We start from the raw sequence: 15,482 nt of genomic DNA, 5'->3' as shown, positions 1-15,482 counted from the left end.
AGTAAATCAAATTAAAATTAAAAAGCATTCAAAAAATAAAGAGTTACTATCAAGACAAAAGAGCTAATAGATAGTATCTCTTCAATTGTAATAAAAAGTAAACATGTGTAACTAACTATACCTTCGAGTACACCCACAGCTAGGAATCTTCCATAGAACAACTCTACCATGGGGTTCTTTGGCTTCTCTTCATCCCTAAAGCATGTTAAGAAACATAAATGTGGTTATAATTTTTAGACTGTAAATAATATGGGACATATTAAAGGAACAATAATATATGCCAAAACAATAATGTTTATGTGGTTATCATGCACTTAGCTACTATTTAGTATCACCTTGGGCAGGATACTTAACTTTACTCTTCCATTTCTTTACCTGCCAAGTGAAGATAATAACAGTAATCGAACTCACAAGGCTATTTTAATGGTTAAAATGAGTTACTGTGTGGGACACTTACAAGAGGACCTGACACAGTTTGTGCTTATGGAATACCTGGTCTTTCAATTATCATTATATAATCTCAACTTAGCCTTTCAGTCTATATAATATATGCTGACTTGGACGTTTTGGGAAGGGAGAAAATCCATTCTTATGGAACATGCCTTGTCCATTCTGAGTTGGAGTATTCCACCAGCATTACAATCCTGTCAGACTAACAGACAGCCTATGTGTGGACTTAATCTGTAGTTTTCTACCCTAGTTGTCTACCCTATGTTCCTTTTATCTTTATGGTTCTAATACCAAAAATTTATTGTGCATGTTCCCTCAGAGTGTGAACAATATCTGTATCCCAATCTATGATAACCAAGGCTCCTTGAAGTTCTCTCAGTAACTTTTTGAATGTTATACACTGAAATCCCTGATTCCTCTTATCAAATCTTTCCAGATTTTTTTGTAAGCACTTCATATAGTATTTTACCGTTAACACATGACTCCCCATTTTCTTTTTATCTATAGACTTAAAAGGGCACTACTTGACTGTTTCCTGAATTCTTGTTCCTTCTGCGTCATTCTACTCTGATTTCATAGATCTTGCTTATCATTCACTTTTTGTTAATTTTCTAACACCTTTTCTGATCTAGTAACTAACAAATTATCTCCTACTTTTCTAAAACTGTTTTAAAAGAAGCTAGAATTTTTCCATTTCTCCTGAAATCTTAAGTCTTACCTGAAATATGTTTCTCTCTTCACTGAATCTAAGGAAAAGAACTGGGTATGCAGGGTTAGCCTTTTCAGAGATCATTTTTTAGATCTTTCTGGCTAGATTCTGATCTTTTAGTGGAAATCTAAAGCTACCCAGCATTTATGGCCACAAACCCCAAACTGCTTGTCAGTAACACAGATGTGACATTGGGTTTCCCTCAGACTCTTATTTCTCTGTTGACACTGAACACATAAGAGGAAAAAAAAAAAAAAGAGTACTATATACAGATCTCCTAAAACCCCATCACTAAATTTCATGGCAACTTACGTCTCCTCTTCAGCTTTCATTTGGAAGGCATCTTCTAACCAATCTAATAATTTGTGTGTAAACTCACTCACATCTTGCTGTGGAAAGAAAAAAAGTCTTGGTGATATTTGAGCCTACTAATAAAAATACTAAATATTGCAACATAAAACTTAAACCCAGGCATCCAAATGCATAATTACTAACTTCTCATAAAGGTATCATATGAAAAGTTGCACAGTAAATGCAAGAAATAGTTATAACTTAACCAGAGTATAAAATCAGTATTTGAGGAAAATCAAGCATTATATTGATAATATCTGTCATTGGATTTCACTTTAGGGGGGAGGGGGAATATATATATATATATATATATATATATATACACACACACACACATACATATATATATACATACATACATACATATATATATCTCAAAATTCAAACTTATGAATGAGATTTTAAAAAAGAATTTTTATTCCTCCTAAAAGTTCTGTAAGGAATCTTTATAAAATGAAAGACTCGACATTACCAAAAAGTTCTTTATATTATAAAGAATTATTACTGTCTTTTCTCCTAGAAGAAAGATGTGCTTTTCTTAATCCAACTTTTTTACACAACTTTTTAAAGCCATATCCACTTTAATTAAGATATCTGTTAACTTGAGTCCAATCAATCAGTGACTACTCCCTGACTACTGAGTTCACCATCTCATGAACTTCAAACTAATCCTCCATTCAGAACTAACACATCTATCACTTTTTGCTATCTCTTCCTTTGGTTCTAGCTCCCCCAACAGAAAGACAGGAATAGGCAATAGCAGTAGTATTTAGCACCCACCATAATTACTTCAATAATGTGAGTTGGAAAAAAGAAAATAGGTTCATATAGAACCTAGAGGGAAAAATAAATCAGTCCTACTAAGATCACCCATCAAAGACAGATGAGTCAGTATATAACAAATACTTTGTTTCTCTTTTTTTCCTTTTTTAATTTCTCTGACTTCTCAAACCATAACTGAAAATGTTGGTTTGTTTATAGACATTTTCTATTTTATAGAAAAATTCCCAAAATTCTTTTTAAGAAATACATAAAAAGCCACATATAGCACTAAAGAATGGAAAATAAAAGCAAAAACAAAGTTAATGTAGTCCAGAAACTTTTTCTGAATAATTAAGGAAAACTCCCTGCCAGCAAAAACAAGCATATCAAAAGCATGTACACAGAATTGGCATTAGGTTATCAAACACTTGTGAAGATTTTTAATTAGTCTTTGTGAGCATTAATTTTATCCATTGTTTTCACTATCAATTTCAATCATAATATAAATTATACCTTCATTTGTCTTAACTTTTTCAAGATTATTACTTTTTTACTTAATTTAAAAGTAAATCAGCTAAATGTTTTAAATGGCTCTGGCTTATTTTTCATAAAAAAAAACAACAACTGCTTTTTGAATGATCAGATTAAATAAAATACAAACGGTTAATAAACAAGCACCATAAAGCTACCTGCTGGGAGTCATTTGATTTGAAAGCATCCTTAAGAATTTCAACTGCTCTTGATGGATCAACATATTTCCTTTTAGTACCAACGAGAAGTGCAAATAGATATCTCAGTTCACGCATGAAAGGCAAATTCCGATACTCCTATAGGGGAAAAAAAGAAAAAAAAAACCTTTAAATGAAGATTAACCAAATGTTTACTGGTAAATATATATTCATTTTAAAACTAAGCAAAAATTTAAGTAATATAGACTAGGAATGAGTCCAGCATGCCTATATCATAATTAAAGAGTGTTGGTGTCATCTAGGAGACTCAAAGGAGTGAAGCGCACAAACAGCTAAGCTTACAATTTCAGTATAAATGCCACATATTCATAGCAAATTATGTCAATACCCAGACAAGAATATCTTCCTCATTCTAGTCTGTTTATTGTACTCCTTTCCATTCAGCAAGGCCCAGCTGCTGAGGAGGACAGCAATAACAAAAATCACCATTCAATGAGCGCTAACTACATGCCAGGCACTGTTTAAGTATTTTACCTCAATAAACCCATTTAAGCAAAAAAAGCCCTTCTCCTTCAAGAAGCCTTCTCAGACCCCTCCAAGTGAATGATTTCTTTAAACTCCACATCTACTAAAATGAATGTTTTTCATTCAACAATGAATTACCAACTGCCACTGTCATGTGATGACCCTAATTATCAGATTAATATTAGTCTATTAAGTAATTAGACTAGAGCCTAATATTGGACTAATGTATCATCCTCCTAGTGTTCCTCTGAAATCTTACTTTTGTTTCTCAATATGAATAAACTCAAAGTGTACTTCACTTTTTGCTACACAAAGCAGGCATTCAATTCTTACTGGTTGATTAAACTAAACCCTCCAGAAAGAATAAAAACAACCAAATATTATCAATCATGATTTATTTTAACATGATTTATGAAAAACAATTTCTTTTAAAATAAGAAGAAAACTTTGAAACAGAATGTAATTCCCATATCTTAGTGAAATACTTAATGGCAATGAAAGCAATTCTTACTACGGTTAGCCCTTACGATAACAGTTTTAACAGATAAAACTTATATATGCTATTTACATATTAGAAGAATTTTCCAAGTTTGTATAGTTGGCATTCTCGACATTGTAAAATTGTAGGGTTGTGAGCATGTACGTATATAGTTACTGTTCAGACTAATATAATCAATTTAGAATCGGTTGCTTCTAGAATGCATTAAAAAGAAATCCTAAGAAATAGGGGTAAGGCAGGGGTCCCCAACCCCCAGGCTGTGGACTGGTACCTGTCTGTGGCCTGTTAGGAGCCAGGCCGCACAGCAGGAGGTGAGCGACAGGCAAGCAAGCGAAACTTCATCTGTATTTGCAGCCGCTCCCCAGCGCTAGCATCACTGCCTCAGCTCCACCTCAGATTATCAGGCATTAGATTCTCATAGGAGCACCACTCCCTGGTGCCAAAAAGATTGGGGACCGCTGGACTGTAAGGCAATAAAATTGATCCCAAATATTTGCCATTTGATTCAAAAACTATACAGCACTTACAGGAATCACAAAGTGCATTGCCTGGCATAAAAATGCTGTGGTATGAAAAAAACATGGATTTTACTTAAGTATAATAAATTTCATCATCAATGATAAAAGTTGAATAAGTTAGAAAACTAATTCATGATTTTTCTGTGGTACTTTTTATTCCTCTACAATTTCCCTATATAAATAAATTTTTAAAATGTAAATGCTAAGCATTTTAATCCACAATATACTTTCCATAAATATTCTTAATTTCCTGAGATCAATTTCTTCATTTATTACTATATCTAAAGTTAGTGCAGTTTCTTGAGACACTCCTTGCCAAGCAACAAGGATGAAATAAATGATATTTGAAAATTAAGTGGAATTCTGCTGAGATGCATATATGAAAAGGAAAATGCTTTAATATAATGAGAAATTGTTCCCTCAGCCAATTCCTGTGGCTAGAAAATCTTTTTAAATTTCAAATGGCAAAACAGTAAATGATGTTAAGAGTAACTATGGCATTTGGCTAATTTATGAAAATACCACTCACTACATGTACAAATGATGGAAACAATGTTCTTTATCCATTTCAAATAAATTTATCAAGGTATAATCTTATGATTAATAAGGCTTTAGCTATTTATGTGGAGATTACTTCTATATATTATGAGCTTATGCATCTCTATGTTCTCAACATTTAATATATGTTTTGCCATCAGTCTGTAACTTTTTAAGCTAAAGAGAATCTGTGTGGAGGTAGGGATAGGTGAGATGTTCACAGTGAGAATCTATCTTTAAATTTCTGGTAACCTCACAGTTCTACTAGACATTAAAATGATAAATAGTACAAATAAATGTGAATGTGTAAAATTAGTTTCGATTTCTAAAAACAATAACTAAGTCTCCTAAAAAAGAAACTTACTTGAAAGACTGTATCTTTCACTCAATAGGTATGGAATATTTGTGGCAACCTTTAATTGCTGATAAAAATATCCTGCTTAGCAGCACATGCAAATGACAGCCTAACACTTTATAACCTCAAGATTATAGCCTGCAAAGCTAGTTATAAATCAAGTTATATTCTCACTGGTTTGCTTTATAAATGTTTCACATACTTGCAGAAAAGTAGTTTTCAAAATTATACACTAAACGAAAACCACTATTTAATAATTTATCATTACTACTAACAATACATCACACAAAGTTCAATACTTTAATGAAACCTACAACTTTAACTTCTTTGTCTCTGCAACCAGTTTCTTTTAGGGCTATAATTTCTTTGTGACAAGATCACTAAAGATCTAAGTGCAAGCATATTATCTCCATAATCAATTTTTTCCCATTAAGTATGATTTCTGCATGCAAATCAGCCCTATATTTTGAAAAAGTAATGTGAACAAAAACAAGAACAGTTAACACCTGGTACTATGTACCAGGCACTTCTAAGCCCTTTACTTGTTTCATCTCATTTAATTCTCACAGCAACTCCATAAGATAATTGCTTTCATTATTTACACTTTTCAGAAAAAGAAACTGAGCAGAAATAGATGAAGTAAGGTGATCCTGTCTTGCTTTAGGTCCCACAGCCAGAACCTAGGCAATTTGGCCCTGGTGTCACGCTGTCACATTATATTGCCCAACAATATTAACTTACAAAACAGATTTGCACTGCAAAGACAGTCAGTGAAAAAACCTTTTAAAGGGCTGGTCTTCAGAAATGATTGAAAAAAAATTTTTGATTTCAACATAATTTTACAGGAGACAATTAAAGAAAGATCTTGAATTATAAATTGCCATGTATGAAGTTTACTGAAATTGGACAAAACAAAAAGAAAAACGCAATTTCTAAAGTTACACAAAGCAATGGCATAATACTGATATACAGGTAAGAAAATTTAAATTTATAATACACTGACAAAGAACAGAAAGTTACTGTAGTCATAATTAAGATCAATGTACTGACATTTAAATTTGACAGTTTCAAGATGTAATAAGAGGCAAGTGCTCTCACAACAGACATATAAAAAAGTGAAGACCCTTTGCTTAAAAATCTTTTTAATTTTACCTTTTGGTTTCGAGGTAAATCTTGAGCATTTGATGGAGGCTTGTAATTCAGAACTAATCTTCTAAATTCCAAAAGATTGAATAATGACTGAAAAAGAACAACAACTTAAAATAACCTAAGGGAAAAGTCTATTAACAGAACTGTAAAAATATGATGCATCTCAGATTTATTTCTGATAATTATTCTACTTATCACAGAGTTGCTGCAATTGGCACAAGCAGGCCTATTTTTCCCTCTGGGAAAAGTCAAATTTCTTATAATATTTTGACACAGTATTCTTTATTATTAACATCATTTATTGTACTGCAAAACAGAAAATTACACATGGACAACTCAAAAGAAACATACTATTTATTATAGTAAAAGCTTTCTTTGTATTATCTTAGTAAACAGTTTTCTCAAAATAAAATGTACATAAATGCAAAGTCTAGAACTTTTTACATACATTATTTTCTCTATAAGTTTTCTAGGTATCAATTCTGCAAAAATATAGTACAAATAAAGTTATGGATCAAATGCAGGGTGTTAGAGACACAAAGAAATCACATATTATATCTATGCTCAAGGAGACACACAACCTAGAAGGGAGACAGATACATAATTATAACATTAGAAATGTGACTCCAAGATATAGTAATATTGTTTACAAAGAGTATAATGAGAGCATGAAAGATGCCAATGAAAAGACTTCCTAGAGCTGATTTATAAACTATAGCTTATAATCCATTAATGTCATCATGATGAACATTTGTTTAAAAAATAAAATAAAATATAATGGAAAATATCAGAACATATCACTCATAGTAAATTCACCACAGAATATTGTTTATAAAATTTCACTGTAGATATTTTACATATATGTGTACATATAAAGTGTTTTACAATGTAAAATGTATTCCCTTCTGTGAGTCATAGTTTATAAAGTTTGAAGGTCACAGTACAGGAGGTGATAATGTATTATAAATCTAAGTTAAGATGGGTTAGCCAACTTGATAGAAGATAAAGGTGGCATCACAAATAAATGAGAGAATAAGGGTATTTTTTTAGTAGTTAGGTGTTGGGAAAAGTGGCCCACTATATATAAATACAATCTATCTGTCTATCTATCTATCTATCTATCTATCTATCTATCTATCTATCTATCTATCTATCCATCCATCCATCCATCCATCCATCTATCTATATCTGTATATATACAGATATAGATATATAAATATACATCTATCTATCTATCTATATATATATCTGTATATATACAGATATAGATATATAAAGATACATAGGGATTAAAGACCTCAACATGATAGGCAAAACCATAAATCTGCTAACAGAAATAGAGAAGAATATTTTGGTTATCTTGTGATCTGGAAATATTTCTTACTTAAACAATATAAACACATGAGATAATTCATTTATTCATTTATTTAATAAATATTTGTAGAACATCTACATCCAGATACAAAGAAGACAGGCAGCAAACAATAAAATATATCAAGTCTCTGGTCCTTCTGGAGATTACAGTCTTGTGATGGCAGGTTAAAACAATGAGAGTAGATGTTATAAAACAGAAATAATGTGAATACAATAATAGCAGATCAAGATCAGAACCTTAGGGAAGAAGCAGCATTTAAAAGCTACAGGAAAAAGGGCTAGGACAAAGACAAAATAAGAACACAGTAAGGAAAGTACAGAGTTTAAGATCACAGAAGGAAAAAGTAGAGAAAGCAACGGCTTTCAAACATAGCTGAATATCAGAATAACTGTGGAGCTTTAAAAAATATCTATGTCAGGGGCCACTCAACAAAGATATAAAGTACCAGAGAAGATTCTCAAGTACATCAAAGAATCACTGGCAAATTTCAAGAAGATTAGCAATACTTTCAAAGGATGTCACATTCCAGTAAGGTAAAAGCAGGAAAATAAAATAACCTTTAGATTTGGCATTTGGGATGCCACTTTTCAGTAGAATGGTGCAAAAAGAATAGCAGCAATGAGTACTGAAGAAATGGGATATAAGTAAGGGAGACAAAGTACAGACTGCTCTTATGAGGAATCTAACTAGGAAAGAGAATGCTACAAATTAGAAAAATCTCAGTCTCGTTTCTATGCTCTGAGCTCCCCCTGGATAACACTTTCCTTCTTTCTAAACTCCCATTAGAATCTCCTCGGGTGTTAATCTGCTGGCGACAAATTTTTTCAGCTTTTGCTAGACTGAAAATTGTTTTCTCTTCATTTTGGAAAGACTTTTTCTTGGTAGTTATAGAATTCTAGATGGCCAGTTATTTTTTTCCAGCACTTTAAAGATAGCATTTCTGTTGAGAAGTCAATTGTTAGTCTTATTTTTTTCCCCTTTATTAAAGGTGACATATCTTTCCTATCTGGCTACTTTTAGGATTTTCTCTTTGTCTTTGTCCATAGCTTTTTTTTCTTTCTGTTTATTATGATGTGTGTTGGTGCAGAATTATTTACATTTACAGTACTTTATTGCTATTGCTTCCTAAATCTGTAGCTTGATCTCTCTCATCGAGTTTGAAATATTCTGTCACCTCTTCAAATATTGCTTTTTCCATATTCCCTTTTTACTCTTTGCCCTCTGTAACCACAAATACACTGTGTAGTACCATTTACCATATCTGAAACTTCTCTTATCTGCATTTCACGGCTTTAGTCTGAAATATACTTTAGACCAATTACCCAGAGCTACATTTTCATCTATCTCAGGAGAAAGGCATATCCTTTATAAAAATGAGGATAACAAGAGAAAGAGCTAGAACCGGTTATAATTAAAGCAGGACTAGTAGTGGACCTTTGGGGAAGATTACTGCTATTTTTCACTATAAGCCTTTTATTGTTATAAAATTCTTGGCTCTCTCTTTGAACTAGGTACTTGGGTTCTTAGAGTAAAATTAAAAAGATAAAAACAAGTGATGTAAATAAACATGTTAAGTATCTGGATTTTTTTTTTTTTTGAAAACTTGCAACATCTTTTCAGTCCCATACATGGTTGACAGAAGCTTCTCAAGTCTTCAATTCCATCATAAATAATATATGTTCCTTTTTTTGTTCATTCATCCACTCATTCAATAACTACATGAAGGGATCTTCTAAAGTGTCAGACACTGTACTAGATTCTGATACAGAATGACCTAGAAGATGTGTTCTCTGCTCTCAGGATGCTTATATTTAATCAACCTGGAATTACATGATTTATGAGTATGGTGAAAATGAAAAGCTACTTAGAATAGAATGGACTTTAAAATTACAGTAAAAAATGAAATATGAAGTGATCTTTAGACGAGGTGTGCTTCCTACCCCAAATTTTCCAAAATCTTAAGTTAAAAGTTTTTCCAGACCTCCAAAAGTCAGTATTTCAATACTGCATTATAACTCAATTTTTTTCAAGGTTAAAAGTTGCTTCTAGATGTCTAGATTTCTCCAAAAGAAAAAATGAATAATTCCAAGTGCCCTATACTTGCTTATGTTAGGAGTGTAGTAAAACCATGCTACCAAGTTAAGCAGTACTAATATAAGATAAAATTTAAAATTGGTAAATCACTTCAAATGTTAAAAAAAGACAAACAATTTTGTCCAGTCCCTTCCCTGTTCCAACCAAAAAACAGCAAAAATTTAAAATGAAAACAAAAGCTAGGGTCAGAAATACCAGTTAAAGTAGAAATAGGTGGACATATCTTTTAAATTTGAACTAAGATACTGAAAGTTTATCCTATAAAAACAAAAAGTAGTTATCCCCAAATCTATTAATTATTTCAAATAGGTCTTTCTTACAATACTGTATGGAGAAATAAAGAGCACCTATTCTAAATAATAACTAATTATTTGCAAGTGCTTTCTTCTCACAGCTTTATAAGAGAAGCTTCTAATCAATAAGCCTCATTTATTGGTCATAATAGTGCAGTAACAACATCTACTTGTCCAAATACAGGCAGCAGAGCATATTCATGAACATTCAGATCACAACCTTAAAACTGTGCTTCATATTTTAAAATGATGTTTAAATTATGAAATTTGGATTTGACAATGAAATGCAAAAACCTTTACTAACAGCACAAGTCAGGTAAAACCAGAGTCTTTTAAGAAGATCTAAGAGACTCTAAAATAGCAAATAAAATTTTAGATACTATTGGCATGTAAGCAAATAATTAATGCATATTCAAGGCTAAGAACAGAGGTATTATTACAGATTTATGTTAATCTAGGTATTCCTTAACATTTTAATGGCCTGGAAAACAATAACAGCATAACTACTAATTAATATATATCACAGATTATTAAAAAATGAGGCATAAATCCAGAAAACCAAAGCATATCAAATTGCATGGTATTATGTGCCATTCAAAGGGGGGAGGGGGTCGAAAATCATACCAATGAAATAGAGAAAAAGTTAAAATTACATATTCATTGCCTAGAAAACACAATTAACAACCCTGCAGAAAACGAACTAACCATTTAGTTGCTTTAATTATCATATGAAAGTTTACACTGTCACACATACAGATTTGGGAAGATACAAAATGAAGAGGTATTCTGAATACAAAAAGAAATGGCATACACATCTAATGATTTAAAAAGTACTCATTAGGAACACTAAATAATAAGCTACAATTCAACTGTAGTTGAAAATAAACACAAAATTTTAATTTTCCTAAAGGGTAATAAAACAAGGACACGTTATTATTCATAGATTGTTTTATTTAAGGAGACTGTTTAAGGTTTAGTAATATGACAGATAACATTGTCAATGTCTAAGCAGGGTAAATGGTTTGACAATAGTTACATCACATAAAAGAGTTAAAAAAAAGAAAACAGTCAAAATTCAAAAGAGAAGGGATATCTATGAATGCAATCATTTTTCATTTTAGAATAAGGGGCTCAAGAAACATTTCGTGAAGGCCTTTCCAAGTTAGAAGGAAAATGTATTAGTAATCTATGCCTTCCTCAAATAAAATGTCTCCGTATGTTAAAAGTAGTATCTAAGGGAATATAATTCTACAGAAAGCATTTTCTATTATATATAAATAAGTCTGATCTGACTCACAAAAAATAATCTAGTTCTGAAATCGTATCTTGGTTACATCCTTCCCTAAATTTGCAGGGAAATACATACGGAAATATTTTCTTTCTACTCTGACAATAATTCCTAATTGTTTCAAATAAGAAATTAATTCCGAATAATTTGAAAAAAGACATAGGCCCTGCTCTATTGTTAAAACTTCACACTGGGAGTGAGGAACAGAGGTTAGGGAATGCTGAAATCTCAAACTAGTTCATTAGACAGAAAGGGTTATCAAAACCTGGCCTGCAGTTATGTTTCAAGTACTCAACTTAAAAGAAACATAGAGCCCACCCACTTTCCATTGCAATCATGCCCAGCAAATAAGATCTGCATAAACATCCTTACCTGAATAACAGCACTAAACCAGCAAGTATTGCCAACATTCTTTAGACCAACAGGAGCTTTGTCCTGCCTTTTTCTATCATAAGGGTTTCGAGAATCCCTCCAAACTTCCGTAGGTGTCCTCTTTAAACATGCTTTGTTTTCTGCTATGCTGGCTTCAAGAACTCTTAGGCGATGGGAAGAAAATGATGAAGAAAAAACAGTATTAACTTAGTCCTGTACTCTAGGAAACAGCATACCACAAACTAAGGATTTTGATTACTTAAGTTCTGGATAATGTATTTGGGAAAGTAACATTTAAAGCTATCTTTACTCGAGTAGAGGTTAATTAAAAAAAAAAAAAGCAGTGGCAAGGCCAACAGATTGCAAGACATGCAGCTTCTTTTTTCCAAGAAAAAGGAAATTTTAAACACAAAGACAATGCTTATAATAGCAAGTATGTTACATTTTGTTTCAACAAATTAGAGGTTTAGTATTAGGAATAGATAAATTTCTGAGAAATCACTGTATTAAAAGTACATATTTGCAATATAAAAAATGACTGGTTTTTATAACAACTTTAAATCATCAAGAAAACATTAAAAACTGAACAAACTGTACTTTAATACCTCTGACCATTAATTTGTTTTTTATTAATAAAAAAAAATACGGTAAATTCTAGTGTTCTTTTTCGTACTACATATCTATTACTTTATGACAGCTAAAGGAATAGAATATTTATGTGGTCACTTCTTCACCCAAAATATTTGCCTAGGGAAAAAAACTAGTGAAATAAATATCTACATATCAGAATAATAAAAGATTAACCTCTTCAAAATAAACTCACCTACATATTATCTTAAATATATCTAAACATGGCAAGAGTAATGCTACCTTGCTTAATGATGTTTTCTTGCAACATTATGCTAGAATATCCTAATTCCCACATGTAAACTGAACAAGCATATTGTTGGATCAAGACATGTATTACCATTCTAAATAAGTATAAAGAATATTCAGGTGTCTTAACCCACTGAGTGTTAATTACTAAAAACCTCAATAAGAATGTTCTTGCAGACTCGTTTCTGGTAACAGTGGGATGTTCAAAGAGCCAACTGAGACGTCTTATTGCTCAAGTTGTATAGTCCAGCATAATATAACACAGTAATAATAATCAACTGGAACAAACTGATTATTATCTATACAAGGCAACTAGTTTATGCTCAAAAAAAATGTTAGTGCATTGTATATAAAACGTGAATATAACACGAATGACTGCTGTATATAAGAAAGTATATGTAACTTTTTATTAACTTGTATAAATTGTATTGTTTCTTTTGAAAAATTTATTCCCTTTGTAGTGTATATGTATATAGAAGTATAAATAAAGAAACCTTATTTCCATCTTTGTAATTAGAAATGAATGAACTAAAATAAGCAATACTACAAACAGGAAAGAAGAATTAGCACCGGTGGTCACATACAAGATAAAGAAGAGACATCCAGAAACTGTACAGATACTTGGGCATGTATAAAACCACTTTAAAAAATCTAGAGCATATTCTTAAAATATAAAAGTCTAGGAGAATTACACTTAATCCTGAATTTCTTGGTAGTTTAATCTATACCATTATACATGTTTTAACTACTAATTATAATATTAATAAAAACTAACCCTTCTTAATAATGCCAACAGGCCAGATCACGTTTATAATGACTAGGCAATGGGTCACACAGACATTAGTTATGGAAAACAAGAATACTCAATTTCTACAAAAGACACCCAATCTGCAAAAATTAAAATCCATATATGTCACATGAAATAATAAGAAAATGATTCAACCTCAAGATCAGATTGAGTAAAACTAGGCCTCTTGTTCCCCCTAAGTGTCAACATCCCAACTCAAATCCTATCTAGACTACCCTGAGATAAATGATATTCTTATTTATTCTAGATCTGGTTAAGATCACTAAAACCCAGAAAAAAAATTTTTTTAATGTTTTCATATAGTCAATTCCTTCACCCTCCTCTTTTGCTCCCCTTCGAACTAAAAAAAAAAAAAAATACACTTCTTGGTTTGTATGTACACATACAAATAATGTAATGGAAACACTACTTTAATGTGACGAGATAATGAAAGCTTTTCGGTTCCCTTGTCTACTCTATCCCCGACAGGGCTTTGGGAGAATGTATGGCCTCAAATGTATTTTCTAGGATGAAGCAGCTTGCCTGCACTGTTTGTAATACTATTCCACAGGGAATTTGGAGGGAAAAGAAAGTGAAAGATATAAACTGAAGAGACTATCTTCCCAGCATTCCTACATAACTTTCTTTACACAGGTGAAGTAAGGTACGAACTATAATAACTGATGAGGCCTCAAGAGATATATACTCATTGCTCATTAAAGTCACCTAAGATATAAAAATAAAAGAATATCTATTTCTTTCTAAAACCATATTTACATTTGGGGTATATATATGTACATATATACACACACATATATATGTGTATACATATACACAAAAAATTAAATATTCATGTAATTCAATTCAGTCATATGTTAGATATCATCATTCATTATAAGTATGGTTTTTAAAGAAAAAACCACACCATATAGTAGAATTATGGTACTAAAAGATGGCGGATGAAAGAATACCGTGATTTTATAATCCCTTTGATCTAGAGATTATACACTTTCAGTTTTGTACCACCAGGGGTTTAAAACATGCTTCAGTAGGTTTCCTCCTCCTATCTCCTGGCTCCTAGAGAACTTTATTAACACATCTATCACAGTACACCAAAAATATCTGTTAATCAGTTTCTCCTCAGCATTTAGAAGGTAGAAACACAGATTTATTTCACCCCTAGAGCACACATGAAAAATAACAGAGACTAAACAAGTGTTAAAGTAAATAGATGATTAACTGCTACTTTGTTGTTGTTGTTGTTGTTGTCTTTTAAGCAAATGCTACTTTGTTCCCACGCCCTTGCTCCCTTCTACGGTCCAGTACTGGCATAATGAATATAAACTTTCTGTAAAGTTAAGTTTTACATAAAGATTCCATCTCTAGCCTCATCAAGTTAAAGCCAGTGACATTACTCAGGTTCTTAAGTATAAAGTATACAATAGCTACATTCCAGGGATTAAGGCTGCCAGGAGAGAGAAAAGAAAAAGTTAAAGAAGCACTGCAAATCTCAAACAGGTCTAGAAAGAGCTTATACAAAAATGTAGCATGTCGAGAGGCAACCCCAAAAACCACAAATCAAAAGCCAACCCCCACTACACTTCGCATGCTTTCTTATCTTCCCAACACTGGTCATAACCATGGTACTCAGTAACATAAAAAGATGACAAAATGTTTTGCTGTGTCTTTCACACATTATACTAATGTTTAAAGCATCTAATTAAGCTAAGTGTTCACTTTCCTATTAAAATTCTATGGTACTGATTGTGGTTTCTTTTGTTGCTGTTGTTGGCTTGTTTTATTTTGTTCTATATTGTTATTTAAATTGAATTATAGCAGTAATGTTGAAAACA

At 31.8% G+C, this 15,482-nt stretch overlaps 1 protein-coding gene across 7 annotated transcripts in view; it reads right to left on the bottom strand.

Moving 5' to 3' along the window:
• Window positions 1-15,482, bottom strand: part of USP25 (ubiquitin specific peptidase 25) — a 110,422-nt gene that overhangs the window by 52,142 nt on the left and 42,798 nt on the right. For 6 of the 7 annotated variants that reach the window (XM_036218458.1, XM_036218462.1, XM_036218463.1 and 3 more), the window contains 5 exons: window positions 11,967-12,129; window positions 6,548-6,634; window positions 2,962-3,099; window positions 1,472-1,548; window positions 122-195 (listed from right to left, as the gene is read on the bottom strand). In XM_036218458.1, the coding sequence (XP_036074351.1) occupies window positions 122-195; window positions 1,472-1,548; window positions 2,962-3,099; window positions 6,548-6,634; window positions 11,967-12,129 (539 nt within the window). The remainder of the gene's footprint in view (window positions 1-121; window positions 196-1,471; window positions 1,549-2,961; window positions 3,100-6,547; window positions 6,635-11,966; window positions 12,130-15,482) is intronic. The other variant, XM_036218459.1, reaches the window with a different exon arrangement.

This window comes from Rousettus aegyptiacus, unplaced genomic scaffold (genome assembly GCF_014176215.1).
Source record: "Rousettus aegyptiacus isolate mRouAeg1 unplaced genomic scaffold, mRouAeg1.p scaffold_m13_p_4, whole genome shotgun sequence".
Classification (NCBI taxonomy): Eukaryota; Metazoa; Chordata; class Mammalia; order Chiroptera; family Pteropodidae; genus Rousettus; species Rousettus aegyptiacus.
Note: the sequence above shows the minus strand (reverse complement) of the source record. Positions and strands in the feature narration are given on the sequence as shown.